Source organism: Asterias amurensis, chromosome 14 (genome assembly GCF_032118995.1).
Source record: "Asterias amurensis chromosome 14, ASM3211899v1".
Taxonomy (NCBI): domain Eukaryota; kingdom Metazoa; phylum Echinodermata; class Asteroidea; order Forcipulatida; family Asteriidae; genus Asterias; species Asterias amurensis.
Window position 1 is genome coordinate 17,937,178 of NC_092661.1, and position 25,680 is coordinate 17,962,857.

The 25,680-nt window shown below is 39.2% G+C and overlaps 1 protein-coding gene across 1 annotated transcript; it reads right to left on the minus strand.

The window, feature by feature from the left end:
• Nucleotides 1-101: 101 nt before the first annotated feature.
• On the minus strand, nucleotides 102-25,260 carry LOC139947006 (mitogen-activated protein kinase kinase kinase 4-like). The gene is made up of 24 exons (XM_071944818.1): nucleotides 25,154-25,260; nucleotides 22,050-24,117; nucleotides 19,665-19,816; nucleotides 18,925-19,036; nucleotides 17,502-17,660; nucleotides 16,167-16,324; nucleotides 15,666-15,773; nucleotides 14,447-14,546; nucleotides 13,628-13,711; nucleotides 12,521-12,799; nucleotides 11,788-11,937; nucleotides 11,043-11,204; nucleotides 10,379-10,512; nucleotides 9,449-9,530; nucleotides 8,886-8,961; nucleotides 8,161-8,346; nucleotides 7,519-7,815; nucleotides 7,224-7,297; nucleotides 6,306-6,422; nucleotides 5,525-5,684; nucleotides 4,686-4,805; nucleotides 4,170-4,282; nucleotides 3,286-3,465; nucleotides 102-2,963 (listed from the first exon to the last, which is right to left on the minus strand). Coding segments are annotated over exons 1-24 (5,112 nt in total). The 5' UTR covers nucleotides 25,156-25,260; the 3' UTR covers nucleotides 102-2,924.
• Between the last annotated feature and the right edge of the window lie 420 nt (nucleotides 25,261-25,680).

Here is a 25,680-nt window from a genome sequence, read left to right on the forward strand (position 1 = left end):
ATTTGTATACTATGAACAGCTCTCCATTGCTTGTTACCAAGTAAGTTTTTATGCTGACAATTATTTTGAGTAATTACCAATAGTGTCCAGTGCCTTTAAGCAGCTCTATGAAACTGGGCCCTGTATAAGTGTATAGAGTTGTACAAGTTTTACCTGGTGTCCAATAACAAAGACACTGATTAATCAACCTTATTGGTGAAAGGGCACCAGTGCACTGGCTCAGTGGTCAAAGTTTCAACAGAAATAAAAATAGTTGATTTTGTTCACAAAAAAATTCATACATTTCAATACATATTGACACATTCAATTGTTAGAAATATACATAGATATGCATTTATGTAATAAGACCATAATTGTAGCATATTAAAAATATTTATAAAAAATTCATTCAGTTTGTTTATGCAAAAATTGCAGGGATAAAGTAATGCCAAGACGGAACATCTTACAACATCAAAATTTAAATGCAGCTATTATTTAGTAAAGCAGCCCTGTTCTCTAATAAGAGTAATTTTTTAATAGTATTCAATCAAATGTGTACACTGAGATTGGACGCCGAATTTGGATAAAGGAAAACTTTACCCTGACAAGTAAACCATAAATAAAAGTAAATTGCACATTATTTCTATCCCATATCCTATCCTATCCTTTTTCGGGCAAGGTCTATCAATATTATCCATAAAGCTGTACATGTTGACTTGAGTACTAAGTCGCCTTTCATGTAGAGGTCATGTGGGCACATCTATGTTTGTGTACAAGTGTTTAGGCACCCAGGGGGTATAGAGGTTGTTATTGTGTTTGTAAAAGCCTTTGAAGCGCTATGGTTGCCAAGGTTGTATACTCCCCAAGAAAGCTGAGAAAGATTACAGGAATATTATTAGCTAATAACCAGGGCACTAAAGTAAAGTGCAATGATACACTATTGTAAAATGCGCTGCATGTATATAAGACTAAATTTAGAAAGTGATTAAATTGACACTTGTAGATAGATCTTAACTTCACTAAACACACATCTCATGAAAAATAAAGATAAATACTTCCATACATATGTTTTGTTACTACGACAATGACCGAGGCCCCCAAAAAGCCACAAAATGGTAAAAAATATTCATTTTTATATGGAAGCTATAATAATCCTGTCTGTATGAAACACTATTATAGGCAGTGTAGTATGCATATATTAAACACTTCCTCATTTGGATTCTCATTGCAAGTTTAGTAGCTGGTAATAGACCGATCCATTAGGCTCCGCCCACAACACACGTGTGTGCAAGAACACGTGAGCCTTTCCAATGCCTTTCTGCACAACTCTGTCGCGCGCGCCAAGCATACGCGTACGCATGTCGGACTTGATTTGTCAGACCTTCGTTGCATTGTGATTGGTCAATACGCAATGAGGAGGAGCTTAATGGATCGGTCTATTGCAAGTTATCACAACTCTCTCAATTACACAGCTCTGCCTCAACTACACTCTTACAATATTTACTGTTAAATACTGCATACATACATGTAGATCATTATCATTTGATTGGTGGAACATGTGTTATGTATACTGACGCGACATTCCAAAATAGGCAGTGCTATGTGATAGCAGACTTAGATAGTACTGCAGAATCCTTAGCCATATTATGACCCACTTGCATACAGGTAATCAGTGTATAAAGGTTAATATTATAAGTTATCACACTAGCGCGAGTGGAATATGGAAAATTATAGCGCTTCTGCGTCCCATATCCAACGAGCTCGTTCGATATGGGACGCAAGACGCGCTATATTTTCCGTATTTCTACGAGCGAACGTGTGATAGCGTATTTATCTACAAGCAAACTTGGCGCGTGACATAGATCACACAAGACACAGACCCGGACTCAAACCTATGATCAGAAACAGCAGAGTTTGAGTCTGGTGCTCCTAACTACTCCGTCACGACCATAGAGTTATATATAAGAAATAGAGGGCGCACTTGCCTATATACGCGCCCCGGTATGCGAGCAGGCGGCCATTTTCTAAGTTGACAAAACAGCTATCTCACAGCGTGTGTTTGTGCGGCCATTTTGTAAGTTGAACAAACAGCATCGCGTGAGCGTTCATTAAAAAAAAACCTCAAACGTGTATTTCATATTCAATGCGCGTGCATAATGACGCGCTTGTCATCTTGCGGTCCCGTGGCGTTTTTGCACGAAGCATCACTCGTGCGCCCTCTAGTTCTTATATATAACTCTATGGTCACGACCCGCCATGTTGCTTCATTCATGCCACTGATGGAATAGGGCAATTTCTCTACATGAAGAAGGTCACCATGGAACACTCACATCACATAATAAACAGGGAACTATTTAACTCCTTATTGTTGTTTGAAGAAGCGTCCACTGATTTCGTACACAAAATATTCCTGAAAAACTTCTACAGCATTCATTCAGCAACATTTCCTCTGTACTTTTATTCTGTCATCGCAGTGTGGACCAGCATTAAATAAGGCGTTGCATTTCTAGGCACTGAGGGTATTTTAAAAATGGAATGTTGAGGTCACTTTGGATATTGCAGGAGTTCTAAAGGTTGAATATTTTGACTCGAACCCAGGCTGGTCAACCATTGGTTGACTACTGTGGTTGAACATTTGGAACCAGCCTCCTGACCATGGTTTCGTCCGTGGTCCAGATAGCCTGTTCCATGCTTACATGTGTAAAGCGCAGAGAGGAACCTGCAACACTATAGCGAAAACGCGGATGGCAATGACATGTTGAACATCGTGGTACCGATGGTTGACTAGGCCTCCAAACAAGTCGTTCAAGTGAGTGCGTCACTGCGCATGTATTTTGCTGGTCAGTAGTCGACTAAATTTGCACACTCAAACTTGCTCCTTGACTGGCATCTCCTTTGTGTAACTGGTACTCACATTCACTGGTACCCTTGCGTTCCTATGTTGACTACAAACCGACGTACTCATAATTAATGCCAGTGTTGACCTGCGGAAAGTGAAAACTAAAGTCAGCCATTGTGCCAAAATATATCGGTTCAAAGCAGCAAATATAAAGAAATTGTTACTCTTGGTGATAAATAAATCTGGGCCCAATTTCATACAGCTGCTAAGCCTAAAAATTTGCTTAGGATTACCAACAAAATTTCCATTTGTTGCATATTGCTTGTTACTGGTATTCAGCTGTTGTTTGCTTATCCTGAAAATCACGTTGAAATTTGGTTGGTAATCCTGTTTTTATCAAGAAAGAAATTTCAGGCTAAGCAAATTTTTTTGCTTAGCAGCTCTATGAAATTGGGCCCTGGACTCACCTTTAGGAATGGATGATCCAGAAGCTGATTGGCTGACCATCTCTCCATGGGTTGATGGACGAGACACTTGGAGAGGAAATCTCTACACTCTGCGCTGATATTGTCTGTGATGTAAGGTATAGCACCATCACCAACTTTGAAGATGATTGGGAAGTCATGGTCAAATTCATGCCAAGGACGCTGTCAAAAAAAAGGAAAAGGAAACAACTTTTCAAAATATGGGATTTGATGCATTGCATGGTGAGGTGTTTTTTTTCTTTCATATTTATCTCGCAACTCCGAAGACCAATCAAGCTCAAATTTTCACAGACTTGTTATTTTATGCTTATGTTGTGATACACCAAGTGAGAAGACTTGTCTTTGACAATTACCAATAGTGTCCACTGTCTTTAAGCTTAAAGGCAGTGGACACTATTGGTAATTACTAAAAATAATTATTAGTATAAAACCTTTCTTGGTGAAGAGTAATGGGGAGAGGTTGATAGTATAAAACATTGTGAGAAACGGCTCCCTCTGAAGTGCCATAGTTTTTGAGAAAGAAGTAATTTTCAATGAATTTGATTTTGAGACCTCAGATTTAGAACTTGAGGTCTCGAAATCAACCATCTAAACGCACACAACACATGGTGTTTTTTTCTTTAATTATTATCTCGCAAGTTTGATGACCGAATGAGCTAAAATTTTCACAGGTTTGTTATTTTATGCATATGGTGAGATACACCAACTGTGAAGGCTGGTCTTTGACAATTACCAATAGTGTCCATTGCCTATAACATTGATGACGTATAAAGCTTTCTCACACATGAGAAAATTCGTACCAGTGTCAATAGTATCCATATAAAAAATTATTCATATCAATAATTGATAAAACAATTTGTTTGTACCTTTCCTGTTGCCATCTCAACAACCACGCACCCCAAACTCCAGATGTCGGCTGCTCTACCATAACCCTTCTTGCCTTTACCCGTCTGGGTGATGACCTCTGGTGCCATGTAAGCTGAGGGTCAGAGTTCAAAGTTTAAAAATGTCAAAGATTGAACACTCCAAAGTGAATTGTGGTTACAATGCATCTTGTCACATTTTGGAATTATGTGAATATTTGTAGGTAGGATTTCAAAATTTTTATGGAGTTTAAATTTAGTAAGGTTTGCATAAGTAGGGTTTGAAACTTTGCTTGGTGGAGATACAAACTAGTAAGGTTTGCAGAAACACCATGTACTAAAATATCTTTATATGAGTTTATGTGATTCTGAAAAGAACCAGTAGTGTAACAACTCAGTTTTCCATCAGTATGCTTTAATAAAGTTTGCTAGTTTTTTTTTAAACAATAAAATAACTGCAAATTCCATTTTTGCTCATAATGACAAAGAGAATTGTAAAATTGAAGAATTAATGTATACCTGCTGTTCCTGTGAATGTGGTGAGCTCTCCCAACATTGTCTTTGTGTTTTGCAATTTGATTGCGGCACCAAAGTCTCCCAATTTGACATGTCCATCAGAAGATAAAAAAACATTAGCACCTGTAAAAAATCAAAGTCAGTTAATATGATATGTTTTTAACTGTTTAATTGCATATATTTCTTAAGAGACCCCCAAATGGACCTAAAATGCTCAAAACACAAAATGAGCTGTTACCATGACAATGGGCTATATAGTGATTTGAAAAAGGCAATTTTGTTTACTTGCACCTCAAGGCCCTTCCACCCACGAAGTATTGGGGGAAAAAAAAGAAAGATTTTTTGACCGTGGACACTTAAGTCCAGTATTTAGGTGAAATGACTCTTAAAACCTGCAGACTTCCCGAACAGCCAACTGGAGATCAAAGCATATTACTCGGGTGGGATTCAAACCCACGACCCTTGCAATTCTAGATCAGTGTCTTACCAACTAGACTACCGAGATTGCCCGGTAGCTAGTGGCAGTTCGAATCCTATCTACCGGGCAATCTCGGTAGTCTAGTTGGTAAGACACTGCTCTAGAATTGCAAGGGTGGTGGGTTCGAATCCCACCCGAGTAATATGCCTGTGATATTTTTTCACAGGACTCGGGAAAGTACTGAGTATACAGTGCTAACACACATCAGCGTATGGGTAAAAAAACAAAACTAATATTCTTTATCCCCGGTGCAAATTTAACATCTATTATATAAAAATTTGACAGTTGAGAATTTATATCCAATTACATTGATTCTTTTTGACAAGAACCCTTAATACATTCATCGCTTGGAATTTTGGCTCACCTTTGATATCTCGGTGTACAATTCCATGCTCATGAAGGACACTGATAGCAACAGTTATTTCTTGTGCGTATCGTCTGACCATCTCCTCTGGCAGGCCAGCTTTGGCAACCTCGGCTATCGTCCCTTCATCACAGTACTCCATGAAGATAAGAAGCTCTTCCTGTAGATAGATTGCAATATGATGTAAATCTGTCATCTTTAAGGATAATTTGGAACACAACGACCTGCGTTTCGAGTGGGAACGGCATGCAGCTTATATGCACATTTCACAAATCTCATTGCACGATTGGCTAGTGAACAAAGCGTCTCCCGTGCGCCTCAAAGCCGAAATGCAATTTGCCTCTAATGATGATGTCTATTGGTATTTATAACGGTAGCATTAGTCAATTAACTCATTGATTAAGATATTAAAAAATTGATGTTTCCTTGAGGATGCTTGTCCATCTTATATAACTCAGCTTCGAAGAGACCAGGGGCCCAATTTCATAGAGCTGCTAAGCACACAAATTTGCTTTGCATGAAATTTCTGCCTTGATAGAAACAGGATTACCAACCAACTTCCATTTGTTACATATTGCTTGTTACTGGTATTTAGCTGTTGTTTGCTTATCCTGAAAATCACGTGGAAATTTGGTAATCCTGTTTTTATCAAGGCAAAATGTTCATGCTAAGCAAATTTTGTGCTTAGCAGCTCTATGAAATTGGGCTCTGCTTGTACAAAAACTGTGTTTTTCAATTTTCAATGGCAAAGCTGAGAAACCTAAAGCGATGAAAATCTTACCCGATGTATTTCAACCCCATAGTAGTGGACGAGGCTGGGATGCCTAATCCCTTCAAAGTTCTTGATCTCATCTGCAATGTCTTTGATAACGCTGTGGTTATTCCGTTGAAATCTCATCTGATGGGATAAAAATACAATTTATGAAGTCCACTTTCAAATAACTATATATCTGATGATGGTGTATGGCCTCAATCCAGCTATCAAAACAAAGACACAGCCTCCTTCAAACCTTAACCCAATTTATCTCCAATGGTAGACTTTCTGGGACGACAGGTAGCAGCAGACTTACCGGCTAAATCCATTGTTCTCGAAATTATGTGCATGCTCAGAACTACACGAACAATGTAAATTTACCAGATAGTCTTCTGCCACAAAGCGTTGGAAAGTCTCCCATTATTATCAAGCTTCTCCTTCTACATCCTTTCCTATGCACCCACCCAGGCCTATAAACCACCCCTGTGCTATGTACATCTGATAACCCATCCACGGGCCAACACCATTAACCTGGTCAAAGATCAAAATTTCCCCAGTTTCCAAATGTTTCCTTGTTTTAAGAGTACCAACCCAGCTCTACAATAATTCACTCCTGTTAAAGGATTCTGCCATCTTCTTGTTGTCTTCTTGTCAACGGCCAGCCCTGATATTCAGGTGTTGCAACAGCACTAATTCATTATGATTGCACCTTTGTGCTGCCTAAAATGGAGCGCAACTGACATAATGCTGCACATAAGGAAGCCATGCTCTAAACAAATGTAAAGAGCAGTACCAACAGAAATGTGTTCTCTCTAGCTCAAAGCTAAATTTGGAAAAGAGAGCGAGTCCAAAGATCGCGGACCCCAACCTTACTTCTCATTAAAAATTTAAGATAAGACACTTGAAGACTATGGGCGCACTTGGCCACCTTATAATAACTCTTACCTCTTTCATGGCTATTGTCTCTCCAGTATCCATGTTTATACACGAGTAGACAGTAGTACCACGCTGTCCCTCACCTGGTAACAAATACAGACAAATGGAAATTAGATGGTAACATTTGAAGATGAACTACTAAAAGTGGGGGTCATAGTTTTTTTGGGGGGTCAAAGTAATGCTGGTTTATTGGCAGACTTATAGAGTAAAAACACATCTGCGTTCTAGAGTAGTCATCTTAACTCGCCTGCTGATGAAGACCAGTTAGAAAAGAAAGGAACAGAATCTTGTCCAATGAACTCACCAATCTTGCGCCCTCGTTGCCAGCTGAATGTCACCTTCTTACAGTTGATATTAACCACCTCATTATTGCTTCGTCTATCACTCAGCCGTCCAATCATCTGTAGGTCTTGCAGTTTTTTGGTCCGTTGCTCATCTAGCTTCTGCAGCTTGCCGCGGACACGACTCCACCGGTCAAGCTTGGTCAGTGACTCAGAACTGTCCTTGGAGATGCAGCGAAACATGCGAGCAACTGATGCTGCCTGGGGTGGGGACAGAGGGCATGGGCTGGGACGCTTTTCATACTTAGGGTAGGATGGCTCTGCCAAATGCAAGGATAAAACACAATTGGAATGCTTAAGACCCGACAGCAGGGCTATTAATCATGTAAGTCACTTTGATTCTTGGTCTGTAAGCAAATAATGAATGACTATTATTATTCAATTACGGTTGTATCGCATACTTGGGTGTGATCCCTGGCTGCACAGCAAGTAACGGTTGTAAGGCTTCTGACTGGCACCCCTAAAAACTGCAAACATAGAACTAGATAGCTCAGTTGGTAGAGCGCTGGCGTATTAATCCAGAGGTCATTGGTTTAAATTCCTGCTCTCGTCAATTTGTTTTTGCTCAACCCATTATTAAATTAACATCAAAGACATGCTCAAACCTTGTTTATCCTCAGTAGGGCTATTGTTGGGTACCAGCGACATGTATCTCTCAGTGCTGGTGGATTGAAGATGATCTATGAAGGGTACCGGGGATGGAGTGGAGTCTGATGCAGAACGAGATTGCTTGGACCAGGCTCTGTTTAGTTTATGACTTCCCTCTAACATGGGGCTAGTCACTGGCAAGGCTGTTGATCACAAAGCAGATTTATTCATTCAATTGTTTCATGAAAAATATATTCAAATCCCTGCCAGCAGCAGAATTACATAAACAGTAACACATTTAAAAGTCTGTAGTAAAACATTACAATTATAATTAAAATGGCATTAAAGGAACGACCCCAAAAAAAAGACAACAGGTAAATGAACACGATGCTTTCAAAATTGTCTGATCTTTGAAATGTCTGAGACCATCGCACAGGCAACCAATATCTGTTGGTTTGTCTGTCGGCTGATCTAAGAATGCAGTGCATCTTAATGTTGTGGTAACATGAAACTCAGATGGCAAAGCTTAGCCAGTAAGCATGCTCAATCAACCACATTATATGGAGATCCAATTCCAGGGGTGAGAGTCATTACTAACGAAAAATTCTAAAACTTAGATACAAATTTAAAGGTATGTTGAATTGATGCCATTTCTACCAATTGGTAACCCCTGGGTTATAGATTCCATAGAGCTTTTGAGAGCCTAGAGTACCCACTGAAAAAAACTAAGTTTAATAAATACCTGGGCTATTTGAGCAGGACTTATCCTCCGTCCCAATGATGTGAGAGATGCATTTATTCATAAGATGTTTCATATCCTGAAGAAGAGACGGTCAAAACATAATGAATATTAATGAAACCAATGATTAATAATGAAGCCAACCCAAGTAGGTAAGGAAGTATTATGAATATCGATCGAGAATTTGTTTTTTAGTTTTTTAAGGAAATAGAGGGAGCTTGTGTGATTTAGACTTTTATCACGATGTGGTCGTCTTGATTTTACTCCATTCCAACTCGTTGTAACCAAACTGAGGCTGGACGAAATAATAGTCTGGTGCCATGCGCATTGAATGTTAGCATTCATTACTGTCATTGGAAACTGGGAACATGACCAAGATGGTGACAGCGTGATAAAGGTCTTTTGGAATGCAACACCCAATGTACTCAAAAATTGTTAACATCCGAAAAAACATTAGATTGAATACTGCTGAAGTGCACTGCTTATACGTTTAAATAATTCAAAGTTTGCTAATGTTGAGATGATACATATGTTGTCATTGAAATAAATAAACTGCTGTAACTTACAAGAAAATCCTCGTTTGATAGATGTGCCACATTTCTAGGCTCACTGGCCACAACCAGAAAATCCATGCCGTGGTTTGCCCAACTACAACAAAAAATAAACAGGGTATTAACATAAAGACTACAGACAGCACAAAGGTATTAAGCATCATCAATCATAGTTACAATAATCATAGTAATCATAATATTAGTAGTAATAAAACTTGTTTTTATATAGCACTTTTTCACAACCCTAAACAGGCGTATCAAAGTATCCTTTGAGGTGAACAAAGAAAAGAAACGGACTAGAGCAGGATTTGAACCCGTGACTGCCAGATTTACAAACTGTACTCCACCAACTAAGCTAATGAGTCCTATTTTAGCAGTCTCTCTATTTTGTCATTATCTTTGTTCAGGGAGCGACAGTCATAGGCGGTGTGCTCTATTGGTAGAACACTAACATATAAACCTAGAAGTCACAGGTTAAAATCCTTAATTATTCTTTGCTCACTCCAAAGTTGATTAATTATTACCCAGTCAGTTTCCCTCGCAGTTTATAACTCAAAATAATACGTCACTATAAGCTATTAATTTCCTCAGTAAACAGCAGCACCTGTTTATAGCATAAAACATTGTGAGAAACGACTCCATCTTCTGAAGTATAGTCGTCTTTAAGAAAGAGGTAATTTCTCACTAAAATATTTGAATCTGAGAAAGAGTTCAAGACTGGAGCCTTTCTCAGACATCTGAAAGCACACAAACTTGTGCAACAAGGGTGTTTTTTTTTCCTCATTATTTTCTTGCAACTTTGTTGACCGATTAATGATAAATCTTTACAGATTTGTTATTTTATGCATATGTTGGGATACACCAAGTGAGAATACTGGTCGTCCAGTGTCTTTAACTCACTGATGACAGGTGCCAGACTGACTTAATTTAAATATCTTAACATACCTTGGTCTAGTACCCCTTCCCTTCTCACAGGTTTCAAGGACAAACTTCATCCACATGTGGGCCAAATTCTGGATGGACTTGGCTAGTTTCTGCCTGGCCTCTCCTGACAGCAAGCGGGTCACTTCTTTGTGATACTGGAAGAGGAGGGAAAACAAATTTTATTTCTACAAAATTCCATTGCATTGTTTTGTTAAATCTGAATGGATTTAGTATGAAGCTTGGTCATCCAATTCGATCAGAGTTTGGATGTTGAGTAAACGTAGAGTAGAGTATTTTGAAGGATAAGCGACAGCTCCTGACCAGACCAGGGCAGTTTACTACATAATCTACGCATGAATCTGGACAATTTTTTTAAGGAAAATCATTCATTCTAATTCCAACGCATTTTTCCTTGGAACTGTGTGAGGGAACCACTGAGGAAAATTCCTCAAAAGAGAACAAAAAACCCTTCTGCTAAATATCTAAATGTTTGCCGTCTTGACTTCCTTCAGTCAAGTTCCACAACAAAATGTTCAGGTTGGTGTTTTTAACACCATGGGTGTCACCAGAAAATTATTTGGAATTACCTAGGAAAACTGATTCTGAATGTTGGATTTAGATAACATTTTTACAAGAATGAGTCCAAGCTCAAAAATAATTCTGGTTCCATTACAATTCAACTCACATCAAATCCAACAGAGAAACACTGGTGCATCGTCTCCTTGAAATATGACAGCATGTTAATCTTCTCAGTCTCTTCAATTTCTTGGATTGCATCGATGTTCAGATTCTTATCCACTAAGTCAATGGTCTCAACGGTAGTTTGACACAGGTTCAGGGCATTTTGCTGGATGGGAGAGCAGAAAAAAATTACCTCATTAAATATCAAAATGTTTAATGGTAGAGTAAAATATAGGTAAATACTCAAACATTAAAGGAATGATACAGAATGTTACAGAAACAAAAATTGTTAAGATCACAGATTTACATAAAACTTACACGGTCTAATGATGACGATAGTAGAAAACATCCCTTGAAATATTTCTGTCTGAAATGTCATACTTGATGAGAAATAAATAATCTAATTTCGCATTTGGAGTTTATCGTTCAGTGAGCGTTTTATTCATTTTGGTTTTTGCATCAATGCAATGCCAAATTTGTAATAGTTTTTTACTATTTTCTTTTGAATCAGATGGCCTTGTGGCCGTTCGATCTCAAACTTCTACAGGTTTGTCAGTTTATGTATATGGTGGATTACAAAAAGTGCTTACACTGCCAGCAACTCTTTTGCTACATGTAGCAAAACCTATTCTGTAATGTTCCTTTAAAGACCATCAAAACTTACTCAGGGGAAGCACTGCAGCTGTTGATAGTATAAATTATTTTGAGAAATGTTTTCGTTATAATTCCATATTACAATATACAAATACCTTCAACTCATCTAGGGCCTCTGCTATAGTGTTGTGACTTGATGTTTGATCACTGGTAAGGATAGCAGATTTACCTACAGCCCGCTCAAAGGCTTTCCTCTGGCCAAGAAGCTGTGACGAGTGGTTTACAACTAAGAGCAAACTCTTCACCTAGTTGAATAACGAAAACAAAGAAAAACACTGCTCAGTGACAATAGGCTAGTTTGAATCCTGTAATTAGCAGGGGTAGCGTAACAGTCTAGCAGAGGTAATAACTAGGCAATAATAGTACGAGGAACCAGACATGGGCCGAATTTCATAGAGCAGCAAATATTGCTAAACAAATTTCTGTTAAGCAGGAATGAGCAGGTTACCAGTCACAACTTGTACATATCGAATGTTATTTTGACTGGTAACCTAATTCTGCTAAGCAGAATTTTGTTATGCTTAACTACTTTTTGTGCTTAGGCAGCTCTATGAAATTCAACGGCCAGCCACAAACCAAGGTTACAGTCTATTGACCCATTTCACCTGACCTCATCATCTGAAAAATCTTGAATGTGCCATACTGGTGGGCAATTTCACTGTGCATTTTTATATATAACTCTATGCTGTCCGTTATGCAGTGAAGTGTGCATTTTAGGCGACGCGGCGTTATTACACGTAAACCTAACTGCCCACCATCATGGTGAGCATGGCATCAGTCGCTGCGTGTGACGCGCGCGCAAGGGGTAAATACAGAAGATGTTTTTACCTGTATATCTAAGAGAGCAATGGTAGTCTCTGCGTCTGGTACAACGTGGATACATGGTGCTTCCCAGTCCGGATACAGGCCCTCTACAATGTCCCCATCTGAGCACCTGACTAAGAGGAGGTACCCCACACTGTCTGCAATGGAGGTATCGTTGGGTATGAGGGGCATATCCTCACGCCCACAAAGGTCATCTAAAAGTTGCAGAATCTGGGCTGTGTCGTCTTGCAAATGCTTAGGGACGAACATCAGATGGCCATTGATGTCTGCTCCAGTGTTAACCTGAGTAGCATACAAGATGTGGATGGTTACATACAAAATGTCATCAGCCAAAAGCTTGGAAATAGGAATGAGTTATTCCAAAGGGAAAGAGTTCTTGAGACTATAAGCGGATGTTTTCTCAAGTAAGGTTTGCGGTGACACCATGGGCATAAATCTCTTTTGTGTAGTAGTGGTTCCGAGGGGGTGGTTTGACGAGGCGGTTTGACAACTCAGAGTTCCATCAGTTTGCTCTGATCGACTTCAGGAGAATGTGGACATCTCTTGAAGACAATCAAAACAAACTGATTGAAACGTTGATTGGTCAAACCACCAGTTCTCCTCAGAGCCAATACTACTGACATGGTGCAATACTACTTACATGGTTCTCATTGTTGAAAACTTATTAAACCTGTTTAAGAAACACATTATAAGCACATGTTGATGCACTAAGCTAAAGCGCTACATAAGAACTGATTGTTCTTATAGGCAAAACAAAAGACACACCAATTTTCCAGGACATTTTGCAAGCCCATGGGTATCACAACAGTTCAAATCAACTCTAAACAAGAAAACACACCCTCAAAAAATTTCAGAGAGCAGATTTGCACATTTTTGTTCGTCTTTGGTTAGTTGCATCAATGTTGTATTGGCCCTTTTAAGTTGTTTTAAGTTGTTATTTGGTGTATTTCTTGTGTTTGCTTTCATGTAATTTTGTACATATTTATTATGTGCTGTTGTTTTACATATCTTTGTACATTTTGTGTTGTTCTGGTCGAATAAATAATAATAATAACAATAATAATAACATGACTTGTATCCTTAAAAACTAATGTTGATTGTTTCACCAACCTTAATATGATCCGATTTCTTGAGGACTCTTAACAGTTCCTTTGTAGAAACTAACTTCTGAAACTCAGCAGCAATCTCCAAATCCTGAGGGAAAAATACAATGTTAGAAATACAACACTTATTCAAAGGATATCCTACAATGCAGGAAGTGCCTAAGCTGACATCCTACCAAATTGGATTTCAGTTAACACATTCAGTACACAGTGCACGGTACTGTCGTCAATAAAGAACAAGACCAACACAAATTTTCCTACATCCCCGATCATCAATTTTAATTTATGTTACAATCTTTCATAATGCTGAAAAAAATTACACATTCCAGTGTAATGATCTGACACCCAAAAATATTCAAAAATAAATAAATAATAATAATAATAATAATAATAATAATAATAATAATAATAATAATAATAATAATAATAATAATAACAGACAGTACTTATATATTGCATATCATTGTAACTTCCCTATGCACTTTAAAGAGAGAACAAAATATGTTGAAAAGGGCAGCAGAACAGAATGAAATTAACTGTGACAACATTGATTGAACAAAAACTGGGTTTAAAATTGATCAGTAGTTCAGCAATTTTGTTTTAAACTGTTCCAAAGATGCACAGAAGGGTTCTGGAAGAGTAGGGTAAAGACGACCTGTTTAACCCTTCACATCGGTGGAAGTGTAAACAAGCAAAACATTTCCGGGTAGAAGTATGGTGGTTGCTTCTAGATGCTTAAATATGTGACTACCCTTAAGAATCACTCAGCAGTTATTTTATGAAAATAATTATAGTACAACTAATTGAATTTTCTTGGATGTCTTACCTTCCTCAGCATCTTAGCAAAACCAAGAGCCTTAGATGCCCTCTCTCGTACCTCATGAAATAAACACTTGAACCGTTTACAAGAGTTGATGATAATTCGCCTAAGATAAAGGTTAAAAAAAAGTACCTCAGGTTTTAACATTTTGAAAAAGAGCTAAGCAATTGATATGTTATTGTTAAACTCTTTTCATATAACAGGCTTTATAAACAAAATCTGCTAACTAAATATAAATAAAAAGATGTTGATTGCAGTTTTGAAACCATACATGTTATTTGTTGACTTAAGGGTTAAAAGGAATTGTTCAAAGTAAGTTAGACACTGAACTATCAAGATCTTAATAGTTCACATCCAAGCCCCTTCATAGACCGTTACCATTTCAATTCAATTTTTTCAATTCATTAAGGTTTATTAAAAATATCACAAAATACACGACAGAAGTTAAAAAGACTTAAATTGGCGTGTTTACATTCATTATTGTTAACAATGACAAAAAACAAAAAACACAGACTTAAAAGAAGAGAAGAAAAGCTCCAGGCATGAATGCACAAAAAAAGATAAAAATTTGATTAAATTTGATAAACATTTGATAAAACTGATAATTCATTATTATTAAAAATTACAAAAGACAACAAACTCTGACTTAACAAAGAGAAGAACCTGAAGGCATGAAATGCACAAAAAAATTACCATACTACTGGCACAGTGGCCACATTCCCTATTAATAAAACCAGTAATAAAATATCATGCAACACAGGTACCAGACTACTTTCCCTTCCTACCTCAAAACAGTTAAATTCACATCAATAAAATAAACAAAATAAAAAAATGCTGCAATGTGATGAATGTATATTACACCTGTTTCAGACAGGCGCTTTACAGTCGCCCCGAACCAAATTCTGAATTAAGTACATGAAAAGTTCAACGTCTGCTACAGCTAGGAGCGACTGGATGCGCTAGAAGTTGAAATATTGACTGTTGCAGTCGTTCGGAACCACTCTGAAGCGCCTTGGGTTTCAGATGTCGATTTTGTGATCAGCCGAGTCAATGTAAATGTTGCGTTAAGATCGCCTATGTTAAGATCGCCTGTCTGAAACCAATAATTATTTGGGTCGACCTAAAGGCACTCCTAATCTATTTTGTTCAGCGTGACTCTGGTGCACCTGTCTGAAACGGGGTGTTAGATTACATCACAAAGTCACAATTTGATTGGCTGTCTTACCTCATAGTGTCACCGTGTGATTGGCTGTCTTGATATATGGAGCTCACCTCATCTACTCCAACCTCCAGATAATCTCGAGTGGATTCAAGAAGATTACTGGCCATGATGCTGATTCACAAAATAATAGCAAACAAGATTATTAAAATGAATTGTACAAAAACATTATAAAAAATATACGTACTACTCACAAAGTCACTGTTTTAAGAGTGAAAATGTGTGTGAAACTTCTTGAAAGTGTCCCACTGAAGTACAAACGAAATTGTGGCCATTGAGAAAGCTTTTCGTTGTGACATCATGCACCAGGGTCGGCCCCAAGTAACCTACTTCACAAGCCAGGTACTAGGGTCTGACCTGGCTGAGCCACAACAGGGATGTCAAAGCTACTCAAACAGACTGTGGTCAGACTCAGGTCAATCCGGGAAAGCTAATTGAACCCGCCTAAAACTTAAATGTCTCAAGGAATGAATATAAATATGCAGAGGAAAATTGAACTTAACAAACCAGAATCGTTTGCCTGCTTGAGCCTCTCCACCTCTGACATGGGGGCAGATTTCCTTAGTGAAGTCCCACTCCTCTTCCAGGATGTTCTTAAGGCTCATTGAAGCCTGGGGGAGTTTCTGCAGCATCAAGATCCAGCTATGTAGATACTCAAAGTAAGACTGCAAGAGAGTTAAAGGGATTGACGTTAACACAAATGTCTGGTCGTCTTATAAAATGATTATTAAATTATTTCTGGTGATGAAACATCATGAGGTGAATTTGAAAACTGTGACTTGCACACCTAAGTAACCCAGTTAATAATAATGCTTGGTACATGTACCAGAAACACTGGGTTGACTCCTAATCTTCCACAACAAGTGATCTGGGTTCTTTTATGTGAAATACCAGTCCTACTACACAGGAGATACAGCTTAATGTCCCATCTAAAGGGCAAAGCAATTGCTCAAGGGCACAATTGTCACGACTGGGACCCACACTCTGAAGATCAACAAGTGTCTTTCCAACCCATCGAGATATATATAAGAACTAGAGGGTCTACTGGTGATGCTGCTTGCACAAACGCGATGGGACCGCAAGGAGATACGCGCGCCATTCTGCACGCGCGTTGAATATAAAGTACACGTTGGAGTTTGTTTGTGTTTATTGAATGCTACGCGATGCTGTTTTGTCAACTTATAAAATGGCCGCACAAACACACCCTGTGCGATACTGTTTTGTCAACTTAGAAAATGGCCGACTGCGCGCATGCTGGGCCGCATGTATAGGCCAGTGCGCCCTCTAGTTCTTAAATATAACTCTATGTTCCAAGGCCTCTTAAATCAATGTAACCATAATACAATCGTATTTCTCACAACCAGCAAGAGATCTGTTCCCAATTTCATATAGCTGTTTACCTGGAAATAATTTGTTTGTGTTTACTAAAGCAGAAAACATTTGTAAGCAAATCAACGATCTTGAAGATTTGACAATACATGTTCGCATTCACAACGGATTTCCATTGTTGCGTCACTCATCTGCTTACAAGAACCACTGGCAAGCTAGAGTGTATTTTGCCTTGGTTACAGCTAGCAGTGTTTATGAAATATATATTTAACTGTTGGCTGCTCCATAAGCAGAAAATGTCTGATTTGAGCCCGGTTCCCTTTTCCTACGAATGCGAAGTGATTTTTACGCAAATTTGGCGTCTCAACTATCCTTTCGCATCAATATTCGCAAGTGAGTTGCGGGGAGCTGAACTGCTGCGAAATTCATTGTGACGTCAACATTCGCTTCGCATTCGCAGAAAGTATGAACCGGCCTTACAGGTCTTTATGAAATTGAGTCAGATTTATTTACCCGTAGCATTTCTTGTAGATCATTCTCAAACTCTTCGATATCACTCTCAGCATGCTCTTGTGCCTTTGGGTCGTCTGGCATAACAGCAGTTGTCATACTCTGATAATACTGTTTCATATGAACTGATGAGCGGATTACCTCCTTGCACTCAAATATTAACTGTATAGAAAGTATCAACTTGGTTATCGATTCTTGCATATATCACAATTTACTTGGACTAGATTTGAATATACTAATTAATAATAAGGGAATAAAAGGGTAGCGACGAGTTCTTAAACAAGACGTTTAAGAACGAGTCACTGCTCTTTTATTCCCTTTCATAAATGCCCTTTTGTTAAAAAATTACAACTATAAGACACTTTAACAATTGAAAGTTCAAGGTTTGAAATCTTTTTCCAAAAACTTGGAAACTTTCCAAAAGCTTAGAAATGTGCGCGCCTGACACGCGGAAGCTAGCCGGTTGTTAACAGCTCCAGCTGGTCATTATCAACCGTTTAAACACCAATGGGAGTAGAGAAATTGTCTGGGGTATTTATGAATACATTATTTAGCACACTTATCTACCAATAAGGTACTCGAGGCACTTGAACCAAGAGAAACAGTGAGTACCGTTTTTTAAAATAGATTTTTGAGTTATGACACCAATTTATACAGCACCTTGTAAGGGTTTAACAAGGTGCTGCGGCGCATTCAGCAGCCAATGCCAGAAACACCGGGGTGGAACCCTTCTCATAGCGATGAGTGTAGAGATGAGTTTATTTATGTGCATTACACAACATATAATAGGTCTCCCTATTTTGTCAATATCTTTGTTTGGAGGGTGCCAGTGAGAAAATATTGACAAAATAGGGAGACCACCAACATAGGGCTATATAGATAGCTCAGGTGGTAGAGCGCCAAAGATCCCGTTCATGTCTCGCTCTAGTCATTTATTCTTATATGTTCACCCTAAATGTTTCTGAATATCAAAGAAATAAAATGCATGTTAACTTCCTAAAGGGTTACATTAAAGCCATTGGACCCTTTCGGTACAGAAAAAAAAAAAAAAGTTCACAGATTTACAAATAATTTACAGGGTTTACAGAAGGTATTGGTGAAAGACTTCTCTTGAAATATTAGTCCATGAAATGCTTTACTTTTTGAGAAAACGGTAAAGCAAAATAAATTCTCGTTAACGAGAATAACGAGAATTACGGATTTGTTATAAACACATGTCATGACACGGCGAAACACGCAAAAACAGGAGTGGGTTTTCCCGTTATTTTCTCCCGACTCCGATGTCCGATTGAGCCTAAATTTCCACAGGATTGTTATTTTATATATAAGTTGTGATACACGAAGTGTGGGACTTGGACAATACTGTTTACCGAAAGTGTATAATGGCTTTAAGGATGTTTTATGAACTGAATTATGTTTTAGTTACCTGTTGGATACTATGAGCAGAAGGATCCACAGCTGGCTTGTTCTCAAGTCGGAAACGTAAACATTCATGCATGATGTCCAACGGGATCCGTAACAAAAACAAGAACGCGGGACTGTGGAAGATTAAAAACAACATCTCTGATGTCTGCTATTTGGATACAGCACAAGGATTGTGACTGAAACCAACTTCTGAAACTTGCATATATTTCAGGGAACTGGATTTGCAAAGCAGAATAGTTTCAATACACTTCAATCACACAGTGCAGACATCTTCATTTTCATACCATTCAAAACATGTTCAACCCAATTTTATTTGACTGTGTCCGATTTATCAGCTTGCTTGATTGTCATGTGAACAAGCATTTTATGCAAGTCACCAGACACATAAGACCTGAAGGCCACTTCAGGGTGTGGGCTACAATCAACTATTTTTCCGGGGCTGTTGCCACCTAGTCTAGGGGCTGAAACAGTGTTACCCCCAGTCCATAAGGATGTAGGCTTAGGTATCATCAATCAGGAGCTGGTAGAGCAGAAAGCACTACCTCCCCAACTTTATGAAGCAATCATGGTTACAGCAACACCCTTAGCAACAGCCAGAGCCAATTCAGACGTGCCATTAGACAAAATTGCTTATCACAAAAAAATCTCACTGAGCAGAAACAGGTTACCAGCCAAAATTAAGTGCGATGTGTATATTATGACTTGTCCAGGAATTGTTTGCTTAGAAGAGTAGAAACTTACATGAAGGATGGCAGACCCATCGTTTGGAATTCAGTACTCCATGCTCCATGAAGAGACAAGAGATCATTTTGCTGCTGCTCAAGTTGATCTGCTTCCTCCACTATGGAGCCAGTAAAAGGCAATGGTCGCCCTGATGTGATATCATAATCCACCTAGGCATGAAACAAGAAATTGACAGTAAAAGATTTTGAATTTATTCATAAATTAGTAACTGAATGTACAGATACATTCTGGCGTGTCGTGATCATCAGCGCGGACTTAATTAAGCTCTGGTGTTTCTGATCAGCAGAGTGTGGGTTGGATTCCCAGTCATGGCACTTGTGACCTCGAGTAAGATACTTTACCATAGCTTTGACCTTCAGATTGGACATTAAAGGAACACGTTGTCTTGGATCGGACGAGTTGGAAACCTTTTGTTTTGAAATGCATGGTTAGAAAGATATTTTAAAAGTAGAACACAATAATCCACACAAGTATCACTCAAAATTGCACAGTTTTCCTTTTCCGTCGCGAACTAACACAGTCGGCCATTTATGGGAGTCAAAAATTTATAGGCCGACCGTGTTAGTCGATGAGGTAAAAAGAAAACCGTGCCATTTCGAGGCAAATTTGTGTAGATCATTGTATTCTACTTTTACAACATCTTTCTACCCAATATGCATTTTATAACGAACGGTTACAGAACCCTTTTCAAAGACGAACTCGACCGATCCAAGGCAATGTGTTCCTTTAAGCCAGAGGTCCTGTGTACTAGGATTAGTAGTGCAGGTAAATGAACATAGAACACTTTTTATGGCCAAATATAGGGGGAACCAAAACGTCTTTCTTTCATTGCTATCATACATGCATTGTACAGGTTATGGGAGGACACAATTTCATCTCGTTCCACTAGTGCTACATGTATCATGAGCCACGCTTGTTTTTCTGGGCATGCCCAATATTCAGCAATATTTTGACTTAAAACAAGTTCGGGAAAATATATATAAAGGGGGTCACAACAAATGTACTTTAAGTTGATTTGTTATACTTTGCCACATCACATGGAATAATGGACAAGACAGCGTAACACACATCCTTTAATAATAGAATTGGCCCACTGACCCCTGGTCAATTGTTGATCTGTCCTTACAAATACAATAACAACAACAAAACCAGTGGAACAATGTGGATTATTTCAAAGGCTAAACATTATTTGTGATTCACTCTTAGTGAATACTTTTTGTGGTTGGGGTAATGTATACTGTACACTTGTAGACTTAATAGGCCTAACAAGTCTTCGTTTAAAAGTTTTACTCTAACAAGTTTAGTTAAACCAAGGCAAGTTGACAACATAGAGCAAAAGGACAATACCATAAAAACCCATAGAGTTATATATAAGAACTAGAGCGCGCACTGGCCTGTATACACGCCCCGGTATGCGAGCAGGCAGCCATTTTCTAAGTTGACAAAACAGCTATCTCACAGCGTGTGTTTGTGCGGCCAATTTGTAAGTTGAACAAACAGCATCGCGTGAGCGTTCAATAAAAAAAAACTCAAGCGTGTATTTCATATTCAACGCGCGTGCAGAATGACGCGCTTGTCATCTTGCAGTCCCGTGGCGTTTGTGCACGAAGCATCACTCGTGCGCCCTCTAGTTCTTATATATAACTCTATGTAAAAACCTACAATACCCACCCAAAGGTGAAGTCCTAAACAGTATTTCTATGGCGTTACTTGTGCTTTCAGAAATTGGTGCTCAATATTGGCCATATCCCCTTCCCCCCCTATTGTATTCATTGTGCAAATGTAGCCCCCCCTCCCACCCCCAAATGTGTCTTTGTGTGATTGGAGGCTTGAGCTAAGGTCATTGTGTCAGTTTGTATTAAAATGCATGTTGAATGAAACTTTGCATTTAAGGCCTTATCACTGTTAGCCTCTCTAATTACCAACAAGTATGAAACTAAAATGCTGTATAAACAGGTATGGGATTAATATTTCATACTTTTGTATGTCGTGTACGTGTAAACATGCATGTACAAACTGATCAATACATTATGAGCATTACCAGGAAATGGGAACAGATACTTGACTCTTAAAGGGAAGTACACCCTTAATTAATGAAAAAGGAACCCGATCTGCATCATGTACAAATCCAAGGCTCATAAAATTAAAAATGAAAGCAGAAATGGTAGTGCAGTATGTAAGTGATTGTGTAAGGGATTATGTATGTTTTCCTTAAAAGGAAGTGTATGGCTAGTGCAGACAAATCAAATACATGTGAAAATTTCACATGGAGAGAATCCAAGTTAAAATTATTAAAAGTTACAAATAAGAGGGATTACTCATATTGTGGTTTTTTGATTGATAAAGAAGAACCAGGCTTTACAAAAACAAAAATGAACTCACACTACTAGGTCTCTGCTTGCGTTTCGGTGTTAACATTTCCTCAACACATGATGGCTTCTGAAGGATCTGTTTGGTCCGCTGTAGCGTTGTACCAAGAAGCCTGTACAACAATGCAGTCATTTTCTTAAGTCCACTATGTTTTAGGCTTCGGTCGACAAATGGCCGATACATCGATGTGGCTGAGTTGTAGTCAAAGCTAAAATGGCATTCACTGAAAATGCGATTGAGGCGAGGGGAGTCCTCTATGGGACTTTTGTAAGCTAGTGTACTGTGTAGTTGATTGTTTTGTGAAGATTCACCTCCACTGTCATCATTCTCATCATCAGCATCTTCGTTATCTTGTATGTCAAATGTCACCGACCGCGTTCTCTGTTTAGGTGCTTTTTGGAGTTTAGTTTCTTCTTTTGGATCTAGTGTCAGTTCAACTGTTGTGTCTTCAGTGTCTGTCGAATCTCTGGAACTACATGATTCCGGAACGTCAAATAATCGTCTTGGGTTTGGTTTGACGACTGTGGATTTCACTGGGGATGGAACTTGGATCACATCGTTTGTTTTGGCACTTTCTATGTCCTCCTCATCCGACTCATTCTCTAAGATTCCTGGCCAGAAAACCCCCTCAATGTCCATTACTCCAAGCATCAGCGCAGCCTGGTCAATTTTATGGCTTAGATCCTTTGTGACATTTAACCACATATTAAGGGTCTCTATACGTCTAGTGAAGTCCTTCATTTGACATAACGGGTAGTCGTTATGGAGCGCCCTCAATGTTGGATACAACTGCTCAGCTTCCTCAAGCTGCTTCATAATGGCTGAAATTTGTTTCCAAGCTTGTCTTGTACTCTGGATGTAAGTGGTTAATGCTGCACTGAGCGGCATGCACATACCCACATCCATGCTGGCTCTGTGATTCAAGAAAGGTGTACTGCAGGTGTCACAGGCCTGTTGCGGCTCACTGTCATAGCTTCGTACACTCCGATCAGAATCAGATCCAGTATCACCCTGGTTACCCATTGACAGATTCTCACCAGAGGAGAGCAGCCTTTGCTTGTGAAAACGTTTGAGTGTGCACCGTGTGGGACCCTTGCCTTTTGAGGGTGAGGAAATAAACTTAAAGACCAAAATGGATTTGAGGACATCAGGAATCATTTCCCGGGCCTCAATAAGCCTCTGGTCCTCCTCCATCATGCTGATACTGTTTTGAAAGGCTTTCATCCCTAACCACAAGAGCTGATTCCACTCGGTCTGAAACAAGTTCTTCTGCTGACTGACAACATTCTTGTTTTCACTCACTGCATCCTTTTTAGCACCTCCGATGCGAATCATCTCAGAGAAAATACGATGAAAGCTAATGCGATCTTCCGGACAGTGAGCCTTTCCAATGGAATGTTTTTTAGTTTTGACATTGGTAGGCGAGACTGGGGGGCTTTGACTTACTTGCTGTGAGTTCAGGCTGCGGAAGAAGATGTTAGAGTCAACCTTTGGAATGGGTGATGGAAGAGGTTCGAAGAAACTGTGGCCAGCTTGGGGTACATGTATATGAATCCCTGGGCCATCTGCAGCATCACCGCTATTGGAGCAGTGTTTATACTCTCGCTGATGGTTCCTTTCCATTGTGATGCTCTTACGTTTCTGTTGCATGGCTGTGCTTCCCAAGACAGGATGAATAAAAGCCTCCCCCTCATCCACTTTATCCATCCTCACTAAACTCCTGCGGTTTCCAGCATTGAAGCTTTCCCGTTTAGGGATGTTTAGCCGAAGAGGCTTGGGTGACTGTCGAGATCTACTATGTCTCCTAATTTCCTCCCGGTGATTCCTTGGTGGTGTGGTACCAGCCCCAAACCCAGGATCAACATCAAGGTAATTATCTTCCTCCGGGATACTATTGTACTCCCCCCTATTAGGCACATAGTCAACTCCTGCATTGACATGGTTCAGTGTGGAATCTACATCCCCATCTTGAGCGTCTTCCAAGCTGCTGTTAAGATCCAAGGAATTCGGAAGACTGTTGTCATGATGATCATGAAACTGAATGTCGTGTGGGAGATCACCATCCACTAGGCCGTTATCCCTGACAACAAAAATCATGCAAAGAAAAATGCGTTATTAAAACGAAGCATCTATCGTGCGCCCTCTAATTCTTATATATAACTCTATGGTGGTCCCTTAATTATAGTGCCACAGTGGCTAGGCCAGTTGGTTGTGAAACCCTAACGGCATCATGGCTTGCATAACAATACTACTGTAGTACTGACGAGTCAGTTGGGCAGGAGAGATAGCCCAATAAATCAGTCCAATCCACTCCGTATCCTTGGCTCCAGCACGTCCGATATAAAAATCTTTCGTTTTTGTTTTTTGTCGAGTTCCCTTAACCACATCAATAATGGTGCAAGCGACCAATTGCTACAAGGAACCCGACTAATGATGAGAATGTGGTGTGCGCGCTATGTCGGTAATGAGCAAGTTGTAAAGATCGTTGACAAAATTCACACTGTCAAAATTTGTTTGATTTTTACATAAAACGTGTGATGAAGTGGATTGGACCGATTTATCATGTTTATGGGGCTAGACTGGAGAGTGCACCGATGGATACATGAACTATTTTGACAGATAAAGAACACATGACCTACTTTTCAAACCAAGTAGTGGGTTAACAAGTTTTCAACTTTATTGACAAAAGTACAATAAAAAAAAAATATATAAATAAAAAATTACCAGAATTCCAGGAAACAAGCATGCATGAGCAGGAAACCAACAGCATTCAGATTCATTCATCAATCATAATGATTGAAAGTGAAGTACACTATGAAAAACTTGATTGGAAGATCATTCAAACAAACAAACAAACAAATACAAAGCCAGGAACCAGTCCATTGCATCTCCTTCTGATCCAGTTCGCAAAAGAAAACAATGTTACCGGCATCGTCCGGAAACTAGGCATGCCATATTACAAAAATACATTAAGCCTACAATCAATGTAAATGTAAAATAAACTCGATAGAAAACAAAATTGATTTGAAACACGATATTATCACAATAGTCATCAATCTTATAATTGCCAAGATACACGCATAGCATGTCAAACTTCGTTAACAAACGGAACTTACATTTTGATCTGTAATCAAGGGTTCAAATTGGGTCGTTTTGAGGAAGAAAGCAGCTCATCGAATCGCCCAGCCAGCAGGCGCCCATGTTCACGGCAGCTGTACTGCATGAATTGCCACCTAGAGCGAGTGTGTACGACGGACGTACCACCAAAGATACTGTACTGTATGTACACGTACGACGTCCGGCCCAGCGTACGATCCGACGAGAGGAGTCCGCACTTGTGCATGCTATAATACAGGGCAAGACGCGTGTCGCGGACAGATGCACCGGCGAGGTACGTACCACTGTGCACACAATGTTGTGTGCACGCGCGTGACACGAAATGCGTACCAGGTACCAACAGTACTAAATCAAGTGAAGTATCCCGATAGGTCCTACATAACACGATAGGTCCTACAGGTGATATAGGTGTGTAACCGTCCTATATAACACACCATGTGTTGTACATATACAGTGCATGGAGGACTATGTAAAAGAGAAAGTTTAAAGGGCCAACTTTAGTGACTTTGGCATTGACCTTTAAACC